A 22,603-nucleotide genomic window follows, 5' to 3' on the forward strand; every position below is an offset into this window, starting at 1 on the left:
CAATAAATAACATTGTACTTCTTGGCACTTTGTATATCTGGTACGGTTAGGAACCGTTGAACGCACTCTGGAGTGGCCCCAATATTGGAGATCCACATTGATGTAAGTCCTACTGACACCAGCCAAAACGATGATCTTAAAGTTGGATCTGGGTCCATACTAAAATATAAAACTGTTAATCAATTTGGTTTAGAATGCAGACTCGTTTGTACCTACTTGAACCAAATCAACCGACCACCTGCATCGGCAAGTTTAAAAATGTTAATAAATCCACCTAGCTGCAGCGTTCCGAGTATCACCACAACGAAAAGTGCTAAAAGCATAGCTCCAAACTGCAGTGTGTCTGTCCATATCACAGCGCTAAAAGTAGAAAATGAACATCGCTTAATTAAACTGACACCGTTTTCAAAAGTCGAATCCGCCCAAACCGTATTCCGCCGAAAGTGGTGTAGAAAATGCAAATACAGCATATGACTGGCGTGATAACGTGCAAATTGATTCCAGTAACTGCAAAAGAAAGGCTACATTAATATCTGCACAATGGATTACATTGGATAGTATTTTATTCGCAGCTAACCGGTGCCGCTTACCTTGACTAAATGCTATCGCTGGAGTGTATATAATCACCGGAGTGTTGAGCAGGCAGTACAGCACGAACAAAAAGCTAGCCAACGACCGGACCCGTTTGCTGAATCGATGCTCCAGGTAAGCGTAGCAAGACGATTCCTGCAGTTCATAGAACACCGGCAGAATAACGTATACCATAAAGATGGTAACGATGAGGCCAGAAATGGAGCAGGCCCAGTACTGGATGCCGTATCGGTACATCTCGGCTGGGACGCCCAGCATCGTAACAGCGGATACATGACTGGAATTAGTAAAAAAAAGTGTTATTATTCAAGTGAGAAATGGTTTATTGAACAACGTCAATCGAAAGACATTTTAGATCCTTAAAAATTTTAAGAAGCATTCGAAAGAATATCGTAATTATTGTGGGTGGTTTTTATATGCTAGTACAATGGATACACTATGCCTTGGGAGTTGAGAAAGTTTCCAAACCGGAAATATCCTAGACCGGAACGAGAATTGAACTCGCCATCTCCGGATTGACAATCCTACGGGCGACGAAATTACTGATGAAGCTTATGAAGTTCATAATTTATAAAGGAGCTTTTGGATGAATTGTGTTGTGTGTTTAAATGTGTTGTGTCCCGTCAAAAAATTTTATTCGCTCAACCGGGTCTTTTTTTAAGGTCAACTTTCCCATAAAACCCATATTTTTTGAAGCCCCTATTTTTTTTAAATTTCAAACAAAAAATCGAAAAAGGTCCGGTTTTCAAGATCCAACTAACAAAGCAACGGAAGTAAGCTTCTTCGGAAGGAAAGATTTGGAAAGGTCTCCACCCAACGCATCGGGTGCTAGAGAGATGGAGCTGAAGGACATTAGTGACAAAGCAATCGTCGAGGAGAGCGCTAACAGTGCACCAATTGTTGGCATACAGCAGCACAATACGGTGGAGATAGGGTCAATAAGCGACGTCCTGCTGAGCTTGATCGTCGTCATGGTGCAACTCGGTGACAATATTGACTTCACCAATGGAAACCGCTGGATGAGGTCACGACAGCGGAATAGATCACATCGGCCATCAAAGACCAATGTGGGGTGGAGCTGTGGTCGCACAAGCGCACTATGGGGAAAGGGGTGGCCATTAATCGAAAAATTTACTATCTCCAATTTGTCTAACTTATATATCATATGAAAGTATATACCCTAGATAAGAGAATCGGGAAATATTGAAGCGCTGTGTTTATTCAGTCAAAAGATATGGGCTGGCGAAGTAAAAAAAGCTGATGAAACTAAAAAATTATTCCTTACTTTGATTTGTATGTTATGAAGTCAATTTTTATCCAAATATAATGTTTTATATACCATTAGTTTTATATACCATACCTTAAAACCTCAGCTTTTCGATAGTTTGGTTTGTTTTGCACGCAAATATTAACATCAAATAGTTGTAGAAGAAAACTTTGATTGTCATAATTTTTCGCTATAAAATGGTCCCGCAAACCTAATGTCCCCAAATGTCCACTCATCTGTAAATGGGGGATTGAAATATAACCCTAGTACCACCTTTTAGTGAGTGATTTGCTTGCGCATATTTGCGCTTTTACGAGAACGCTGCAATCAGAGTTTACTTGAAAATTGTGGTATTTATTCTCTATACCTCGTAATGATTAAAAAATGAACAACATTATCACTAGAAATATGATTGTTTGCTATTTTATGCATGCTGTATTGGAAACAAACAAAAAAAATTGCCAAAAAAAAAATTAAAAAAAAAATTTCTCATGGGTGTCATTTTTTGAAGGGTTAACGATGGCCCTTAAAGGGTTGAAAAAGGTTCATAAATATTCCTTCACATAATATATGTTGCATAGTATCAATTTTCATTGAAAAAATATTTTTGGCCGCCCACTTGTATGAGAATTCCTCATAGTGAAGCGTCCACCCACCTGCGAAGAGGACCGCAGAGTACGCAGATTACATCGATGAAGCTACCGGCCACCGACGACAACAAGGTGATCAAACGATCGGATAGAAGTAACCTAGGAGGTTCGGCATAGATGGATAGGTATAAAGCGTATGAGACAACCTTTTTGATTCCGGACCGTAACTACCATACTCGATTCAAACGGAACCCGGCCTCAAACCCCAGGCCGCTGGTCATGAGGCAACGGCAGCCTCCGGGGTGGGTGCGGAAGACATTTTTTGGTTCCGGGTCTCAGGCGTGGGACGAGGAAGAGTTTTCGGATTCCGGGATCCTAACACAAAAGCGCTACTCAGGTTTAAACGATTTATTTCCTTATAGGTGATGGTGACAGAGAAAACGGATGGTACACCGGTTGTCAGATTTTCTAACAATTATGTTTAAGAATCTACCTACACCTGTATAAGAACTGGGCATATACGAAATTGCTAGATTCTTATACAAGTATTGTATAAGAATCTAACAATTTTGTAAGCTTTTCTTACAATATTTGTTTGATAGCTTACATTTTTTGTATAAGAATCTAACAATTTCGCATATGAATAGTTCTTATACAGGTTTTGGTAGATCCTTGTACAGGATTGTTAGTGTGATGCAAGGATAGGATGTGACAATTGAATTACTGCCTTGTTGTTTCCTAAGTCGATTGCTTCGACGAGGTGGCGTCCAGTGCTTCCGATTATTTTTTATGCAAAATCAGCCGAATAATATATGTATAAAATTTATGTTTTCTCGTTCATTTCTTCCATAATTCGTAATGAAAGATGTTACGTACTATCAGCAAAAAGATTTTACATGGAATTAGATGAGTTTTTCAGTGAAATGGGTAAAAAGTTGGTTAATAATGCTTCAAATCGAGTGTTTCAAATTAGCATAACCCTTGAGAATCATGCATACATAATTTAAGTCTAGCATGAATTCATTTTGCCCAAAAAATCGAAAAAACAAACTTTTGAATTTTGTAATAAATTTCAATTCAATTACTCAGCAAAACGGCCAAGGTAACAACAAGCTGCCCTTTTGAAAATGTGATACCGCCGATCGAAGTAATCGATTGTCATTTTCACCCAATCAGCAACCGGTACGATTTTGACAGAAAATCGATACGATTTTTAATGACTGATGGCACATCCTATCCTAGGTGTGATGTCGCGTGTTCCACAACCGTGGTTACCGTAGTAGGTCAAGAACTACTGTTGTATAGCAACTTCATAGTTACATTAATTCAAGCATAATTTTTCATAACGACGTATGTAACAAATATGAGGATTCGAGAAATCCTCTGCAGAAAGTTGGCAAAACTTTTTCTAAAACTGTTTTAAAACTAAATCTTTTTTCAATACTTTTTTACGCTGGCATGCATAATTACAAGACACGTAATAAGTGTGGTTCGCAGTAAAGCTCAGTTCATTCAAATTCATTGTGAAAAACGATAAAATTATACATACACCGGTATGCTACACGTACGTCGGTGTACATTGGTCGGTTTTCCATAGTGCACGATTGACGCAACTGCAGTTTTGTTTTGTTTTGATTTTTTTGTTACATAGGTCGCTCTTAGTTCCCATGTAGCGAAAGTGGAAATGTCCCGAGCGGAATATTACGACGCTTCTACCACGATATATGAAGCGTTCTAATCCGACGGCGCGGCACTGGTTTTTCGGGGTTTTAGTTCAAACACTCAATTACGATTGGAATAGGACCTTTTTATTTATGTAACACAATTTAGTTCTTACAATTATACTTTTCTTCTACTTTGTAACACTGTTTCTTATAATTACACTTTTTCCCTAGAAATTAAACTCAAATATTATCCATTTCAACGGATTTCGCACTATTTTCCGTATGAAGTTTTTCACAAGTTTCTAACACTTTTTTTTTTCGATACTTATCAAGAGACTCTAACACCGATTCTCGATTTTACCGCGACGGACATTTAACTGTTCACTTATGTTTTTTCAAAATGTTAATTAATTTAAACTTAGATCTCGATTCGTGCACTAGTCACGAGTGTCGAGGTGTCTAAGGGACAACCCTGATTCAATTGGAGTGTTCGGTAGGCCGGCTAGGGAAACCTAGAAAGCGCCGAATTCCAATAAAGGTGCTGCTGAATATTTGGGACTGACCCCGACTCAATTGGAGTATTCGGTAGGCCGGCTAGGGAAACCTAGAAAGCGCCGAATTCCAATAAAGGTGCTGCTGAATATTTGGGACTGACCAATTCACTTACATTTCAGGACTGACCCCGAGCTTGGAAAAGCGCACGGTATTTATAGTCAATCCGAGTTCTGAATTTCATAATGATTTCATGAATTGCATCAGACTGGACTTTGGACCCCACGAAAGGTCCAAGAGTCCTTAAATAACGTAACCATTTTCCTCATCCCACATTTATCTGTTCAGACTATGTGGTTTTAATTTCAACTTCGTAAATATCCTCAATTTTGAGGTTCCATTCATTACTCAACTTTGCATTCTTCATGGATGCTCCCTAAAGTTCTTTTGCCCGAAATGCTTCATCAGCTTATTTGAAAAATCCATAAATTCCGAAACAACTTCCCTTTTATTCCAAATTTTTACAATAGTTATTTAATTTCTTGTCATAGATTAGCTAATTCAGCCTTAATATTGGACTTCCATACTTTACGAAACTTTGCCCCCTTTTTTGGATGTTCCCTTTGCAATTCTCTTGGAAAAATTCTGTTCTCTTTCCACTCTCTAAAACTCTCTTATTTCGAGCACACATTCAAGTGGCTACTTCAATTTACTAATGTATTAATTCATATAATTTTTTGTATAAAATGAGTATCTCTAAGTCCTACCCCTTTCTTTACACCTAAACTTGAACATTGCTGTCTCACAGAGTAATGTTCAACAAGTCCCAAATGTTTCATAATGCATGATACTACTAAACCAACGGAGTTGTGAAAATCTTCACTTAAAAATCAGTATTCGAACCCAGCATGGGTTCTTTGTAAAACAGCGCACCATACCGCTGAGCTATTAACAGTTACTGCTTGTATTACTCTTTGATTTTAAGTATACTCTTAAAATCAATCAATCAATATTTTTCTCTTTCTTTCAACTGGGCTTTGAATTAAATTTCTTTCCCAAAAGAATCATTACCCCTTCTGGTCGGCTCTTCCTTTTCCGAACCACTCAGACCCCAATATCAATATTTTCTTTCAAGTTTATATTGGTAAGAACAAAATCATGTTCTCTCTGTTTTTCATACTGGGCAACAAACCCCTTTATATCAATACACCTGTATACGTGTATGTAGATTCAATGAAGACTCTTATTGTCTCTATCATTTTGGCTAAGTTATTATTCAGCGCTCCTCACCCAAACAAATTCTTTCCTTAGTGTCCTATACATATGCGCCAATGCATCATCATCAATGACGATCGCGTCTATGTACCGCTATATCGTACACTGTCCAATATGTGAGCACGTTTGAACATGTCAATCCACTGCGCTCCAGTTAAGTAAATCTGACTGTTGTTTTCGACGGTTTCGCCAAACCGTGATAAGGGTATGCGATATTTCACATAACTTTTAAATTGAGGAAAAGTAAATTAACCCAACAATTCCTACATACAACATTTTTAATTTATGTTGATTGCTTAAATTACTTTGCGTTGAGTAATTGAATATATTCGGCCTTGTTTTTACAATATCTCACTGCCATCAGTATTTAAAATTGTTTTAGGAAGGTGTCGGCACATAAGGCTGTGCATATCCTTCCATCCCATCGAGTTGAGCATATATAGTAAACTATGCTCAATTGTTTGCGCCGGAAAATCCGAGTAAATATATCGGTCAAACGGTCAAAAGTAACATGAATTATACTGTCAATAGTGAATTTATGCCACATTGACCCTTAATAACGTACTTGTCGTTCCATTACGTTGGGAAAGGTAATGAACGTTTTCCCTGCGTACAATAATTGCCACTAATAAAATTGAAATATGATGCTCCGTATGTGAATCGCCGGGCGTTGGTCCCTCACCAGTGGCAATGTTTTTGCCCTCTTGTATGTTATATTATTTCGTATGCACGATCGTTTATTTTAATTTGTTTTGGATCAGCTGATCGCAAGTAAATGGGTCAGCTGAGTCTGTCTCAAAGTTTTACGCTTTCTTCTATGTTTGGTTTAAAGATTCCTACGATATATCCCGTGATCTGATATGAGGAGTGATGAAGGATCTCAAGGCCGTTCATCTCCTCCCACATTAAACGAGGTGAAGGTTCATTAAGAAAATGATCCTTCGCTTGTTAGGGTAGGCCAAAATATATATATTTTTCTATTATATAATCATTCAATGGTCCGTTGTTTATCAATCATTAACTATTATCTGTCATATCTGAATTTTACTTTCGGTGGAGTTTAGTGTTAGAATCTCTTGATGTTATTCGTTCTGTATATGTTTTTATAAATTCTTTTAATAATAATTTCTTACAAAGTTTACTTTTGGATCTGTGATATGGTTCAGCTAACATTTTTTTGTTATTCTTCAACGCTTCTCTTGACCAAGATTTAAATACATTGATACGTTTCTGAGTTAATATATATAAATATGCCACAGTAATTTTCATGTTCCCTATTATTCTTCTAATTTATCCCTTCTATTATATCCCTATAATTCTTCTAATTTAATTCGTACTCTTTGTGTTATTTCAAAATTATTTTTCACCCGTATCTTAGTGTTATATCAACTTATTTTATTATTAAAAAAAAACTTTTTTTTTTGTTTGTTTGTTTTCTGACCATACTGCATCTATTACGTGTTCTTCTAATCTATCAAATCACCCTGTTATATCTTTTTTTTTCTTTCGTCGTGTGACCATTTTATTTCCTCTAATCTTTTAAGTATCCTCATATCTGCACATAAACTTTCTCGAGAGTTTCTTACCTGATGATGCCTTCTCGAATCGCCTCGCCTTTACTTGGTGTTGCTCTTGCGTCCTCGTAATCATTAGTGTTGTTGATCACTTGGTTGGTTGTAAATCTCGAGTGCAGGGTGTGTTCCTAGTCTGCTGTTTGATTCTTCCGTATCGTCTTGTGCTTTCTGATGCCTTACTTGTTTCGCCTCTTAAGCTGCTCCTCTCGTGTGGGTTCCTTTGTACTGCCGTCTAAATTTGTAATCTTTGATGAAATTGTTTTGGCCAAGCCATGATGATGTTTTGGTAAATGATGTCTATTGTTTGTTGTGTGCAAAAATTGCTGTTGTACCGGCCACTTGTATAAATCTGACGTGATATCTCCAGCGGAGTAGAAGTAGCTCTGCTCTAGTTGTATTCCAATGATTTTCTGCATGTAACATTGTAATAGTTTGACGTTATTACAGTGCCTTTTTCAATAGTTTCAAGCTGCTTCCGTTCAGATAAGTTGCTAGTTAGCAAGTCGTGATGAATTGACGTGTGTCACACTGCTTAAATGTATGGATTCTTAAATGTTGTACCGTTATCATGATGTTCGCATTGTTTGTGTTTGATTCGAAGTCTTTGTTGTTGCTTTTTGAATTTCGCTGTGTATTGGCTTCAGCTTGTGGAAATTTTGATTACTTGATAAGTTGCATTTGTGTTAGACCCGCCTCCGCTGTAGTTTTAGGACCTCTGCTTTGAATTGACTTTTTGGGGCCGTCTGGTTAAATTGATGAACACTGTTGAATTGTTGATTGTTCTAAAATTTCGTCTTAACGTTGTTTTTATCTTTGTGAGGCGACTTGTATCCGCTCGTTCCGTCATTATTGTGTTACTTTAACTCTTCCAAAATCATCTCCAGGGTTGAATTAAAATCTCTTCTTGCACTTTCGGTTGTGTATGATGATGCTCCTGAATATGTCCTTGCTTTCAGCTTTGTATAATGTCTTGTCATTCACTTATCTCCAATCGCCTTGTTGAATCCGCCTTTTTGTTTTCGTATGATGTACATCCGTCTTCGCCTGTTATTTGTCACTTTAATTCGTATTGTTGATTTCGTATGATGTATTTAACACTTTCACTTCCTGGTTGAGTTCGCCTTCATTGTTAACCTCCGAATATTTCGTCTTCCGTCTTCTGATCCCCCACACTCTCGATCTTCAACCCACCGTATGACCCGTCGTTCCGGTGATACCAATTAACTATGGTATGTATATCGTGAGCCGTTGATGTCTTCCTTCTCTGCCGATGACGTCTGTTCGTCTTCAATAGATGCTATCTCGACCGTCTCTCGAGTAAGTTGTGCATATTTAAATTTTCTCAAATTATTGTGAATAGTTCACTATCCTATAATTTTTATTAGACTTTGCAAATATAAGGACCTGCTCCTACAGTCTTTGTTACTTTTCACTTACTTTAGTTATTCGATTTGGTATTAATTCCTTGCTACCTTTTTACATGCTTAAGTTATTATATTTATCACATTTTATTATGAACCTTGTTTACTATTATTATTATTTTTTTTCGATTATTTTGTTTTCCCAGTATTATTCCCATTAAATTTATCTTTGTGTTGTAGCAATGAATGTCTTCTGCAGGTTTTTGGGGACGTATAAATTCAATAAAAATTTCTTCCTGCAAAATACTTGTTGCTACGTCTATCGTGTTATACTTACTTCTTTAGTATTTAGGCGGTTTTGGTTGAGAAATTGCTACAACCTCTCCCCCTCATCGATCATGGTTTTCGGCGTGCTTCTGAAATGAAACTTAGATCTCGGGTTTAATTAACTTCTTATATTGTTCAATAGATAATGTGTTAAAAGAATTATTTATATCAGGCTGTCTAGCTTAAAGCTTTATATAAACTATTTTTTGTTAGTTTATGCATTGAATTTCCTTTGTTTTATTTTTTTCATCGTCCCATATTCCGACCCTAGCTTAATTCTCTTCATATTTTAATTCGTTGCCGGTTTCCCATTCTCTTTACCGGTCTTACTATCGTAAAAAATCATTACCTTCCCATTTATTTGTTTTTATTTCGTCAACTTTAAACTCCTCTTTTCAATTCAATTTGATATTGATTTCCTGAGTTTTACTTCACTTCTTCTTATTTCCATTTCACACCCAGTCCCCTTCTAGCAATTTCCATGATTCCAGTTTTCTTTTAATTGGTTTCAATTATTTTGAAAGTTTTATTTATTTATTTATTTATTATAGTTTTTTTTTTAATGTAGTTCATTCACACAATGAGTACTATATCCATACATTCTGAGGACGTCTCCTCTTGTCCAATCACACATCTATCCACATTCATAGTATCATTAAATTTAAATATCATATTCGTATGTCTACAGTTTGTCCATTTTTATGTTCAGTTGTGGGGCCCCTTTGTTTAGTGTATTATTGTGTAATTGTTCACAGTATACTGTTTTCTTACTCATTAGTTTTTTTTTTCTGTTGATCACTTCTTGATAATTGTTCATTTCCCCCCATGATACTTTATTTCCGTTCATTATTCTTGGTATATTTTAATTCTTTTTCTCAGCAGTCAATGTTTATTGGTAAATTCCCAACTCTGATGATACCTATCGTCCTCGAATAAGAAATAGTTAAAATATTCAAGGTTCTGTTTCTCGACTCTTTTTGTTCAGCTTTCTTGATTTTCGCTGATCTTATATTACATTGGCATTCCTGTTTCGTTTATTTGTGCTTGATTTTTCTAGCCCATTTCCCAGTTTCAACTACGCGCTTTCAATTTCCGGTTTTATATTATTTGTTTTAATTCTTATATTTGGATACATTTTCAATTTTGCTGTACCTTTTTGTCTATATTTTATGTATATCATTCCACCATCGTTATATTATTATTTGAATATTTTCTCCATAAATATCTCTATATGATATTATTCTATATAAGTGGGTATTTGTAACTATATAAATTCAATACAAAATTTAATTCAAATGGAAACTCTCATTAAATCTAAGTCATAATAAAATTATGTACATATTTATCTACAATATATTTATAAAATTGCTAATCATTATACCTTCGTAGTCTATTATTATGAACCTTTCCAATTTCTTCCCGTTTTTGATAATGGTTGTTTGTTCGCTAGGTAGACTAACTACTTCGTATGGACCTCTCCATAAGGCTTGCAATTTTTCGACCTGTGCCTGTTGGGTTTGCTTTAACTAAAACCATGTCCGCCCACATTGGTTGCCACTCATTAGCTGTTTTGTCATAAATTTCTTTTCGTTTTTGTTTAGATAGGATTAAATTTTCTCTTGCTTTGTCATGTAGATATTTCAAAGTAGCTTTTAATTGGTTTGTGTATTCTCCATAGTTTAATTCCATATCCCTCATACGGTAAATTGAATTTGGAATTCTCGCAGCCCTGCCATAGAGTAATTCAAACGGCGTGAACCCTGTAGATGAATTAGTTGTGGTGTTATATTGGAATGTAAAATGTGGGAGAAGTTGATCCCATGTTTGTGGGTCACCTCCAATGAATTGTCGTAAATGAATTTTAAGCTCTCTGTTGGATCGCTCCACAAGGTTTGCTTGGGGATGATATGCTGTTGTTGTGATCTTTTTAATTTTCAAAATTATGCAAGTGTTTTTCATTAGATTACTTACGAAATTGGCTCCTTGATCGGTTACTAATTCTTTTGGCGTTCCAAATTTGCAAATGAAATTGTTTACAAATATATTGGCTACTGTTTCACTTTCTTGGTTTTTCCATTGCCGCGACTGTTAGATATCTAGTCAAATCATCTTGTATGACTAGGCCATATTAATTGCCGTTCCTTGATTCTGGTAATACAACTATATCCATAAATATTTTGTCAAAGGGCTCGGAGGAAGTGGTAGTAATCTTCATTGGAATTTTGTTTGGTGAACTTATTTTATTCTTTTATATGAGTCACATTGATTCACGTAGTTCTCAATGTCTTTTCGCATATTTTCCCACATGAACATAGGTCTAATACGTAGTAGCATTCGCTTACTTCCTACATGTCCGCCTAGTGGGCAGTCATGGAATTCCTTGAGTACTGCCTCTCTTTCTTCTGGTTTCACCCACATTCGGTCCTTATCTGGGGCATATAGTATGAATTGTTTGTTGAACTTTTCCGCTAAAAATCTGAACATGTTTTGGTAAGGTGGTGTTTGAAGATTTCTGAATGAAATTATTTGAATGTTTCTTGCTGTGTTTGCGAATTTCGGGCAGTTTACAAAGGCATCTTCTAAATCTTCTAATAGATCTTTTAAGTTACAACTTGATCGCTTGGATCCATTTAGGATTATTCCCCATAGCTTTCGGTTTGGAATTGTGAATACTTTGCCATTTAAAAAATCTTTAATTCCATGTGGTAATTCTACAAATTCACTCAGCTCATTATATGCTGATCTGCTGTTTAAGATCAAAAGTTCGCGTCTACGTCGTTCTCTGGTATTATTTGCGTGGTGAATTTTAAACGATTCATGTTGATCTGATTCTCCTTTAAAGCATTAGTGTATGATATGTTTGTTTGTGTTAGAATATTTATCGTAGGCAACCTCTATATTTTCAAGTCCGTCCATATTCCATGAATCACTCGTATCTGGTAATGTCTCATTAGCTCTGTTCTCCGCGGTTGATTGATTTGTTTTTTCTTTCACCCTTTGTTGTTGTCTGGTGACAACAGTTATTATATTTGGACTTTCTTTTGATTCATCATCATGATTAAGTCTCGACAGGAAATCAGCTATAATGTTTTCTTTACCTTGTTTGTATCGAACCTCGCATTCCAATCCTTGCAATTTTAATCTCAATCTTGTTAAAGTTGGTGAAGTTTCTTTTAAATGCCATAAAGAAATCAGTGGCCTATGATCTGTGTATACAATGAATCTTTGATTATAAATATAATGTCTGAAATGATGTACTGCCCAAACGATTGCCAATAACTCTTTTTCAATCGTGTGATACTTTCTTTCTGCTCCAATAAGATTTCTGCTAGCGTATGCAATGGGTCTGTCTATTGATTTTCATTCGAAAGGACTGCTCTGATAGCATATTCACTCGCGTCGGTTGTGAGTACGAATGTATCTTTGTAGTTTGGTCTCGCTAACAGTGAATCCGATGTTAGGAAATTCTTGAGTTCTTCGAATGCTTTTGACAATCATCAGTCCAATTGAATTTTACATTTTCCTTAATAATTCATTCAATGGTTTTCGTTTATCGGCTATTCCTGGGATAAACTTGCCATAGAAATTTACTGTTCCTAAAAATGATCGTACTCCTTCAACTGTTTTTGGTACTGGCATCTCTTTTATAGTTTTAATATTATCTTCCAATGGCCGTATACCATTTTTGTCTACAGTGTGTCCTAGAAATTTAAGTTCTCTTTTCAAAATTTGGCATTTTGTTGGTTCTATTTTCAAATTATGTTTTCTGATAGTATTTAAAACCTTGATTAGATTTTCATTATGCTCTTGAACTGTTGCACCAAAAACTATTATGTCATCTAGATAAACAATAGCTTTGACATCCCTAATTTCATATAATACAGTATTCATTAGCCTTTGAAAAGTCGATGGGCTATTTCTTAGTCCCATAGGCATTCTTGTAAATTCAAAATGACCTCTTGGAGTTGAAAATGCGGTTTTGGCGGCATCTTTTGGGTTAATTGGAACCTGATAAAATCCCGATTTCAAATCAATAGTTGAAAAATATTTACTGTCTCCAAAATTATCTAAAATTTCGTTTATTAAAGGAATCGGGTATACGAATGGCTTTGTTATTAAATTCAAAGCTCGAAAATCAACTACAATTCGATATTTCTTATTACCGTCCTCATCTAAATCTTTCTTTGGTATGCACAAGACGGGTGCATTCCACGGACTTTTGCTTGGTACAATGATTCCTTGTTTATACATCTCGTCAATTTCTTCATTTATATGTTTCTTTGTGGATTCGGGGAACCTATATTGCCGTTTATTGATTGGTACATTGGTTGTGGTTTCTATCTCGTGTACTGCCGCATTTGTAGTTGTAAGATGATCTCCTTTCAGATAAAATACATCACAGTAATTTGCCATAATTCTTTCCATTTCATCAAAGTTCGCACGATTCAAGTGCTGTAAAGGAACTGTATCGAGTAATTTTTCTAAACGTTCCTTATCTTGTATTTCGTTTTGATTTCGATTTTCAACTAGACTGTAGTCTTGATTCGAGTCCAAATCTTCTGCTTTCCATTGTTCACTCTGTATATATTCATCTTCAAAATTTTCTTCCCAATATTCATTATCCACATAATAATTGCTATTATCGTTCAGAGCAGCTATTGTAAATACTTCTCCCATTTCTTCATTTAGTTTGGCCAGATCATCGTTTACAAAAGTATTTTGAAAATATTCTTCTTCATCCGTGTACAGGTCGTCTTCCTCTGGTACCCATGGTTCTTGTTCATTCTCGTCTATGTGTTTCTTTAAACTTTCTTGGTCTTCAATATTTCTTGTTACATAGTCCACGATGTTCCATCGTACGCGATTTTTTTCCATGTATGGTTTTCCAGCTTCAGCATTCGTTTTAAGGATAATAGTTGCAAAGTTGTCTTCAATGGTGTGTACATGTTTTTTAATGAAGTTAGCGCCTAGTATTGCTGGTACGCTTAGATTGTTTGCTACATAGAATTTGACTGGAATTATTGTTTTCCCGATAATAAAATGTATCCACGTTGTTCCTATAGTTTGAATTATGTTTTTTGTCATTCCAGTAACTGCCATATGACTTTTCGTGTTTATGGATGAAGCTCCAATTTGTATTGCCCTTTTGGCAGTGATTAAACTCGTTTCAGCTCCGGTATCTAAGAGAAATTTTGTAGCTTTATTTAGATTTTCTTGTGTTTTGAGCTCTAAGTAGAATCGCTTGTCAAATGTATATTCTATAGGATGTCTGATGCTTTCATCTACCTCAGTGTCACGATTCTTTACAGCGCTATACTTTGGGCCGGAGTTTAAATCTTCCTAATAACAGAACCATATTCGGAATCATACTACTAATACAGTCGTTTCCATTACCCTCTGAAACCCTACTATTTCCTCTATGTTGATCTCCTGAAATGTTATCATTATACATTGATTTATTTAATCCATTTTGGCCGTTACTTTCAATTGATGCATCCAAGTATTCATTGTTTTCCTTTGTAAATTCATTTATTTCCGTTTGACAACCCTTTTCAACAAGTATGCTTGTGCCTATTTTATTTATTTTGCTTGGAAAAATATTCGGACTCTTTTGTTTGAGTATCCATTCAAATGTACTATACCTATATCCTTTTTCCTATTTTTGTCATTTCCTAGAGAATTCATGTTATAACTTGGTTTTTCAGTACTATATATTTGAAATTCTTGTTAATATACAACGTATATTGCTGAATAAATTCTGCTGATAATTCCTGGAACACTTAAATGCTTGACTATAAAAAACTTAATTCTATAATGAGAGTTTCCAATTCTAAATGTAATTTCTGTGGATCCAATAGCTTTTGACTGAGTATTATCAAATCCTGTTATCAAAAGGTTCTCTGAATAATCTATATCTTCTGTGCCGACCTTGGCCACTATGTCCCACCTTATTATATTACAGAAAGATCCTGTGTCTAATAAATATTTGAAAGCTATATTAGGTTTTGAAACTGCTTCCAGTCTCACTATGAATTGATTGCTTTTCGTATAATGAATATATAATTTCTCATGCGGTGTTGTTCTCATGTTGCTAAATTGATCATCCCCACGATCCCATGATTTGTTGAATTTATTATAAGCATTGCTTGATTGATAGCATCTTCCGTGGTAAATGTTTGGATAAAAGGAATTCTCAGCTCTTGTATTATTTATCTGTTTCTTTGAATTACAATAAATGTAATGCCGAAAATTATTATTGAAATTGTTATTTATGTATCTTTCATATTTGCAACTATTACTGCTATCATAGAGATGTGTATTACTTTGCCTTCGTTCCTTCTGTATAAATCTCCCTTTATAAGCTATTAGTCGTTGTTCAATTTGTCGTATTAGTTCATCGTTAACACATTCGTCTTCAACATATTGTACAAGGTTTCTGAAATTGATAACTTTCTGCTTTCTCGCTGATTCTTTTAAGGTTGTGTTCCTTAAACCTGCTAAAAGTGTATTCTAAGACTTTTTTCTGCAAATATAGCTTCTATATCATCTTGCTTTAAATCATTTATGCATTCATGAATTTCTAGTGCTCTGTCAATATACGTTTGAAGTGGTTCTTTTTCATTTTGTTCTAGGTTTTCAATCTGCAACATTACACTTTCCTTACTCATCTTTTCTTGAACTGCCTCTTAAGATTTGTTTGCATCTCTGCCCATGTATCTGCCTTTTACTCTATTAATATATTTTCCAGCTTTTCCTTTAAGTTTCATGAGAACCACATTCAGCAGTGTTTTCTCATAAGTGTTATCTGGCATAAGATCAAAAAAGTATTGGATTTGTCCCAAAAATGGTTCTAGCTCTTCGGATATGCCATGATATTCTGGGATGCATTTTACTATAGTTTTCATTGGGAACTGGTATTGGGTACCAGCTCCGTTTCCGTTTTGGCTGCCAGTCGACATAGACCAAAAATCATGTACATCATTTAGTGCCATTTTAGATAATGATTTCATACAATGTTTAAAAAATTAGCCCTATGGAGTGTTATGCAATATTATTTTTCAAACATTTTTCTATTATCGTCCGTATTTCAATTAGGGTAATTCGCCAAATGCTTCGTAATCCATTCCCATTTTTTGTTCGTCTGTTCGTACTGAATGTTTTAAATATTATTTTTCTTCTTTATTGTAGTGAATGATCAACTAAAATATTTAATTTCACTCTTGTTTTGTGATAACGTTTTACAATTATAAATGCTCATATTTTTAGTTGGAATTTCCTGCAACATTATTAACATTACTCTTTTGTACATGCATATGGAAACTATCAAACTTTCACTCACCCAGACCTGTTATACATACTCACTGCTTCTTGTTCCTGTGGTACACTCGGCCTTCTGTACTTGCCATAATGATGTGCAATCCTTAGCTTCATCTCTGTCAATCGATCTTCTGATGTCTTTTGCAATTCTTCGTTAGCAACCAAATTCCGCTGTTTTGCCTTTCTCGTACAACAAATTTTATTTATTTTTCATTACAACCTGGTTTTCTGTCTGTTTGATCATCATTTTTGCGGCTTTTCTGAACACTAGAACCCACAAGCGCAGTGCATTGGTACTGGTCCGTGTCCTTGATCACAGTATTAAAATTGTCACTTTTTCCGTTTCTTCATTTTACAGTACACTTTTATTACCCTTAATTTCACACTTTAATTTCTAGCCTCTATACATTTTCCATTGTACTGGGTTTCTCTTGTCTTTTTCACTTCTTCCATTTTATAATACTGTTTTGATTCCCTTGAATGCCATGCTCTTATCATTTTTCTTCCGTTCATCAATGATCTAGCCGGCACTGGTTCTCACTGAATCAGAAATAGCGTTCCTCTGTTGCGAAAACAGTCTTTTTCCGCTGTCACCATATGTAGCGAAAGTGGAAATGCCCCGAGCGGAATATTAAGACGCTTCTACCACGATATATGAAGCGTTCTAGGCCGACGGCGCGGCACTGGTTTTTCGGGGTTTTAGTTCAAACACTCAATTACGATTGGAATAAGACCTTTTTATTTATGTAACACAATTTAGTTCTTACAATTATACTTTTCTTCTACTTTGTAACACTGTTTCTTATAATTACACTTTTTCCCTAGAAATTAAACTCAAATATTATCCATTTCAACGGATTTCGCACTATTTTCCGTATGAAGTTTTCACAAGTTTCTAACACTTTTTTTCGATACTTATCAAGAGACTCTAACACCGATTTTCAATTTTACCGCGACGGACTTTTAACTGTTCACTTATGTTTTTTCACAAAGTTAATTAATTTAAACTTAGATCTCGATTCGTGCACTAGTCACGAGTGTCGAGGTGTCTAAGGGACAACCCTGATTCAATTGGAGTGTTCGGTAGGCCGGCTAGGGAAACCTAGAAAGCGCCGAATTCCAATAAAGGTGCTGCTGAATATTTGGGACTGACCAATTCACTTACATTTCAGGACTGACCCCGGGCTTGGAAAAGCGCACGGTATTTATAGTCAATCCGAGTTCTGAATTTCATAATGATTTCATGAATTGCATCAGACTGGACTTTGGACCCCACGAAAGGTCCAAGAGTCCTTAAATAACGTAACCATTTTCCTCATCCCACATTTATCTGTTCAGACTATGTGGTTTTAATTTCAACTTCGTAAATATCCTCAATTTTGAGGTTCCATTCATTACTCAACTTTGCATTCTTCATGGATGCTCCCTAAAGTTCTTGTGCCTGAAATGCTTCATCAGCTTATTTGAAAAATCCATGAATGCCGAAACTACTTCCTTTTTATTCCAATTTTTACAATAGTTATTTAATTTCTTGTCATAGATTAGCTAATTCAGTCTTAATATTGGGCTTCCATGCTTTACGAAACTTTGCCTCTTTTTGGATGTTCTCTTTGCAATTCTCTTGGAAAAATTCTGTTCTCTTTCCACTCTCTAAAACTCTCTTATTTCGAGCACACATTCAAGTGGCTACTTCAATTTACTAATGTATTAATTCATATAATTTTTTGTATAAAATGAGTATCTCTAAGTCCTACCCCTTTCTTTACACCTAAACTTGAACATTGCTGTCTCATAGAGTAATGTTCAACAAGTCCCAAATGTTTCATAATGCATGATACTACTAAACCAACGGAGTTGTGAAAATCTTCACTTAAAAATCAGTATTCGAACCCAGCATGGGTTCTTTGTAAAACAGCGCACCATACCGCCGAGCTATTAACAGTTACCGCTTGTATTACTCTTTGATTTTAAGTATACTCTTAAAAATCAATCAATCAATATTTTTCTCTTTCTTTCAACTGGGCTTTGAATTAAATTCCCCTTTCCCAAAAGAATCATTACCCCTTCTGGTCGGCTTTTCCTTTTCCGAACCACTCAGACCCCAATATCAATATTTTCTTTCAAGTTTATATTGGTAAGAACAAAATCATGTTCTCTCTGTTTTTCATACTGGGCAACAAACCCCTTTATATCAATACACCTGTATACGTGTATGTAGATTCAATGAAGACTCTTATTGTCTCTATCATTTTGGCTAAGTTATTATTCAGCGCTCCTCACCCAAACAAATTCTTTCCTTAGTGTCCTATACATATGCGCCAATGCATCATCATCAATGACGATCGCGGCTATGTACCGCTATATCGTACACTGTCCAATATGTGAGCACGTTTGAACATGTCAATCCACTGCGCTCCAGTTAAGTAAATCTGACTAAGCTGTTTTCGACGGTTTCGCCAAACCGTGATAAGGGTATGCGATATTTCACATAACTTTTAAATTGAGGAAAAGTAAATTAACCCAACAATTCCTACATACAACATTTTTAATTTATGTTGATTGCTTAAATTACTTTGCGTTGAGTAATTGAATATATTCGGCCTTGTTTTTACAATATCTCACTGCCATCAGTATTTAAAATTGTTTTAGGAAGGTGTCGGCACATAAGGCTGTGCACCCATATGTTAAAGCGACGTATGTAACAGTGAGACTTCAAAAATAGAAATTTTTACATACGACGATTCGCAAAAAGATTGAATTAAAGTATTTTAAGATCTGAAATCAGTAAAATCGATGCGTATTATATAAAGCCGCGTGTGATTGTCACGTTGTATTAAAAACCCCGTTTTGTTTACTTTTGTTACATACGTCGTTATGAAAAATTATGCTTGAATTGTTGATTAGAAATAAAGAACCATTCTGTATTTTCCGTCAGTCAAGTGGGATGTACTTTTATTTAGTCCGATACAGAATAATTGGCGACGATTGAAGTTCAAACCTACGTTTTTGAAAATGGAAGGTTATAGTCCACCACGATTTACCCTGGGAGATCAATGGGAGATGTGCCAGGAACGTTTGGAACAATACTTCGTACCTGTTGGTATAGAAGAGGAGCGTAAATCCGCTATACTTTTAACATCAATTTCGCTGGAAGTTTACCAAACTGTGAATAATATTTGCCATCCGGCGAAGCCTAACACCAAGTCATATGACGAGTTATGTGCTTTGCTGAAATCAATTGGCGATTAAAGGTTGCATGAAGAAGAAGAAGTCGAAGGATGATATTTGAAAAAAATTGCACGGGTAAGCATACGGGAAATTTTTTAAAACTCTTCTCAAAAATTCTAGAAGCAATTTAATTAAAAACGGAAAGCAGTACGGGGTTGGACTTTGCTTGTACTGTGTATCAAGGGTGATATCACGAAATAAAATTTGAAATCGAAAAATTGCGTTTCTTATATAGTAGAAGGAAAGTCCAACCCCGTACTGCTAACCGTTTTTAATTAAATTACTCCAAGAATTTTTGAGAAGAGTTTTAAAAATCTTCCCGTATGCTTCCCCGTGCAATTTTTTTCAAATATCATCCTTCGACTTCTTCTTCTTCTTCGTGCAACCTTTATTTGCCAATATTTTGTCCATCGTTTGTCACTTTTCGAGAAAGAACGAATTTCTACAGGGCTCGTCAAGATGCGCACGAAATCGTTCAGGAATGGCATGTTCGATTGAAGAAATTATCTTTGAACTGCGAATTTGGTAACCATTTGGAACATGTACTTAGGGACATTTTTGTCACAGGACTTCGACCAAAACCAATTTTCGAGCGTTTATGCGAAGAAGATGATGCGATTCTACTGGAAAGTCTGTTGAAAATAGCGTCTAAACGCGAAGCTACGCTGAAAAATCGAGGTATTTTAGAGGTGAACAAGATTGTTGAGAAGAAAAATAATTACATCCTGAAGTCCACGAAGAAATCAGGATCTGCAACCTGTTTTGCTTGTGGGAAGCCCAATCACGATTTTAAGAACTGCCAGTATAGGAGTTACGTATGCAAGCTGTGTAAGGAGAAGGGCCACATCGCCGTGGTCTGCCCGAAAAAGTTTAAAGAAGGTTGCGGAAAGAAGGAGACAAACGTGAACCATTTGGAAGTCAACAATGTAGCCTACAGCGATCCTTATTTTGTGTGTGTTTCCGTTAATGGACGGAATACGAAGTTTGATGTGGATACTGGATCACCTATCACAGTTATCTCGCATGAGTTTTACAAGAACCAGTTTGAAGAATTTACATTACAACCATTTCGGGGAAAGCTGGTGTTCTACACTGGTGGAGAAGCCACACCGAAATGAGCATTTGATGCTCTGTTGGAATATCAAGGTCGACAGGCTATTGGACGAATAGTTGTGATTCAAGGTGGAAGAAATCCATTGATAGGACGAGATTTCATCAGTGAGTTGCTGGATCTCAAGTTCAACAAGATCGATGCTGAGCAAGTAAAGAAATACGACCAACAACTGAAGACAGTGTTAGACTGCTATGAGGAATTATTTGATGACTCTTTGGGTTGCTATAAGTATGCGAAAGTCAATCTGCAACTGAAGCCAAATTCCGTTCCAAAATTCGTGAAACCGAGGAAAATACCTATTTCGTTCCAGCCGAAAGTAGAAGAAGAGTTAGAGAAGCTAGAGAAAACCGGAATAATTTCAAAAGCCGAATTTGCTGATTGGGGAACGCCTCTAGTTCCTGTTTTGAAAAAGGATAATTCTATTCGACTGTGTGCTGATTACCGAGTGACTGTGAATCCTTTCTTGGAAGACAAACATTATCCAATGCCAGTGGAAGACAAACATTATCTCAACGGCGGCAAATTATTTTCAAAGCTAGACTTGAAATCAGCCTACAACCAGCTTGTGCTTGACGACGAATCGAAGAAAATGCTTGCATGGAGTACGCATAAGGGAATCTACTATGTGAACAGATTACCCTTTGGAACGAAACCGGCTTGTGCAATTTTTCAAGAAATATATATATATATAAGTTATTGCAAGATTGCCCTGGTTGTGTCAATTTTCTTGATGATGTGCTGGTAACTGGTGCAACTGTTGATGAACACTTAAACAATTTGTCAAGGGTTTTAGAAAAGTTATTGGAAGCTGGTTTCCGGCTCAATCGAGAGAAGTGTGATTTTTTCAAGCTGCGACTTCAATTTTTAGGACACATCGTTGATGGCGATGGATAACACAAAGACCCTGAAAAGGTGCGAGCAATTATGGATGTTCCACGACCATCAAATGTGAAAACGCTTCGAGAATTTCTTGGCATGGTCACATATTAAGGCAAGTACATTCCAAATGTATTTGTTATACTGGCTCCACTATACCGATTGCTGAAGAAGGATAAAAGATATGATTGGACACAAGAATGCGAGGATGCGTTTGAGAATACTAAGGTCATGCTCTGTTCTGAAAATGTACTAGTTCCATATAATCTTAATTTACCGGTGGTGCTTGTGACGGATGCTTCGGGCAAAGATGTTGGCGCTGTGCTGCTGCAAGTTTATCCAGATGGAAATCAAAAACCAATTACCTTTATTTCAAGAGTGCTCAAAAGTCATGAACAAGAGTACGCTCCACTGGATATTGAAGCATTGGCCGTTTACTATGTCGTCCGTAGATTGAGTGGTTACTTGTTGGGACGATCTTTCACTATCCTAACTGATCATCAACCGTTGGTATCGCTATTTGGAAGAAAGGGCATTCCGGATATGGTGTTTGGCAAGCTACAGCGTTGGGCCGTCTTTTTGGCCAATTACAACTATGAAATCAAGTACATCAAGGGCGCCAACAACAAGGTAGCTGATTTCCTGTCGCGGTCACCAGTTAAATGCTGTGCGAATGACGATGTTAATGATGAAGACGTTTTGTTCCTACAGTTCATAGAATCGGAGACAAGGTCATTGGTAGAACGGAAACAGCTGATAATTGAAAGTCGACGGGATGCTGTATTAAGTCGAGTGGTTAGATATGTAAAGTCAGACTGGCCAACCAATGTGCAAGATCCTGAACTGAAAAAGTTTTACGTGCGAAAAACGGAACTTATTGTTGAAGAAGGTGTGCTGATGTGGGGCTATCGAATTGTAGTGCCTATT

General features: G+C 36.1%; 1 protein-coding gene across 1 annotated transcript in view; it reads right to left on the reverse strand.

The window, feature by feature from the left end:
• LOC134204270 (sodium-coupled monocarboxylate transporter 1-like) overlaps nucleotides 1–22,603 on the reverse strand; it is a 36,788-nt gene that overhangs the window by 6,975 nt on the left and 7,210 nt on the right. Inside the window, exons 2-5 of the mRNA XM_062679094.1 lie at nucleotides 591–868; nucleotides 429–507; nucleotides 217–360; nucleotides 19–159 (exon numbers count right to left, since the gene is read on the reverse strand). Of these exons, the coding sequence (XP_062535078.1) occupies nucleotides 19–159; nucleotides 217–360; nucleotides 429–507; nucleotides 591–868 (642 nt within the window). The remainder of the gene's footprint in view (nucleotides 1–18; nucleotides 160–216; nucleotides 361–428; nucleotides 508–590; nucleotides 869–22,603) is intronic.

This window comes from Armigeres subalbatus, unplaced genomic scaffold, assembly GCF_024139115.2.
Source record: "Armigeres subalbatus isolate Guangzhou_Male unplaced genomic scaffold, GZ_Asu_2 Contig491, whole genome shotgun sequence".
NCBI classification, from domain to species: Eukaryota; Metazoa; Arthropoda; class Insecta; order Diptera; family Culicidae; genus Armigeres; species Armigeres subalbatus.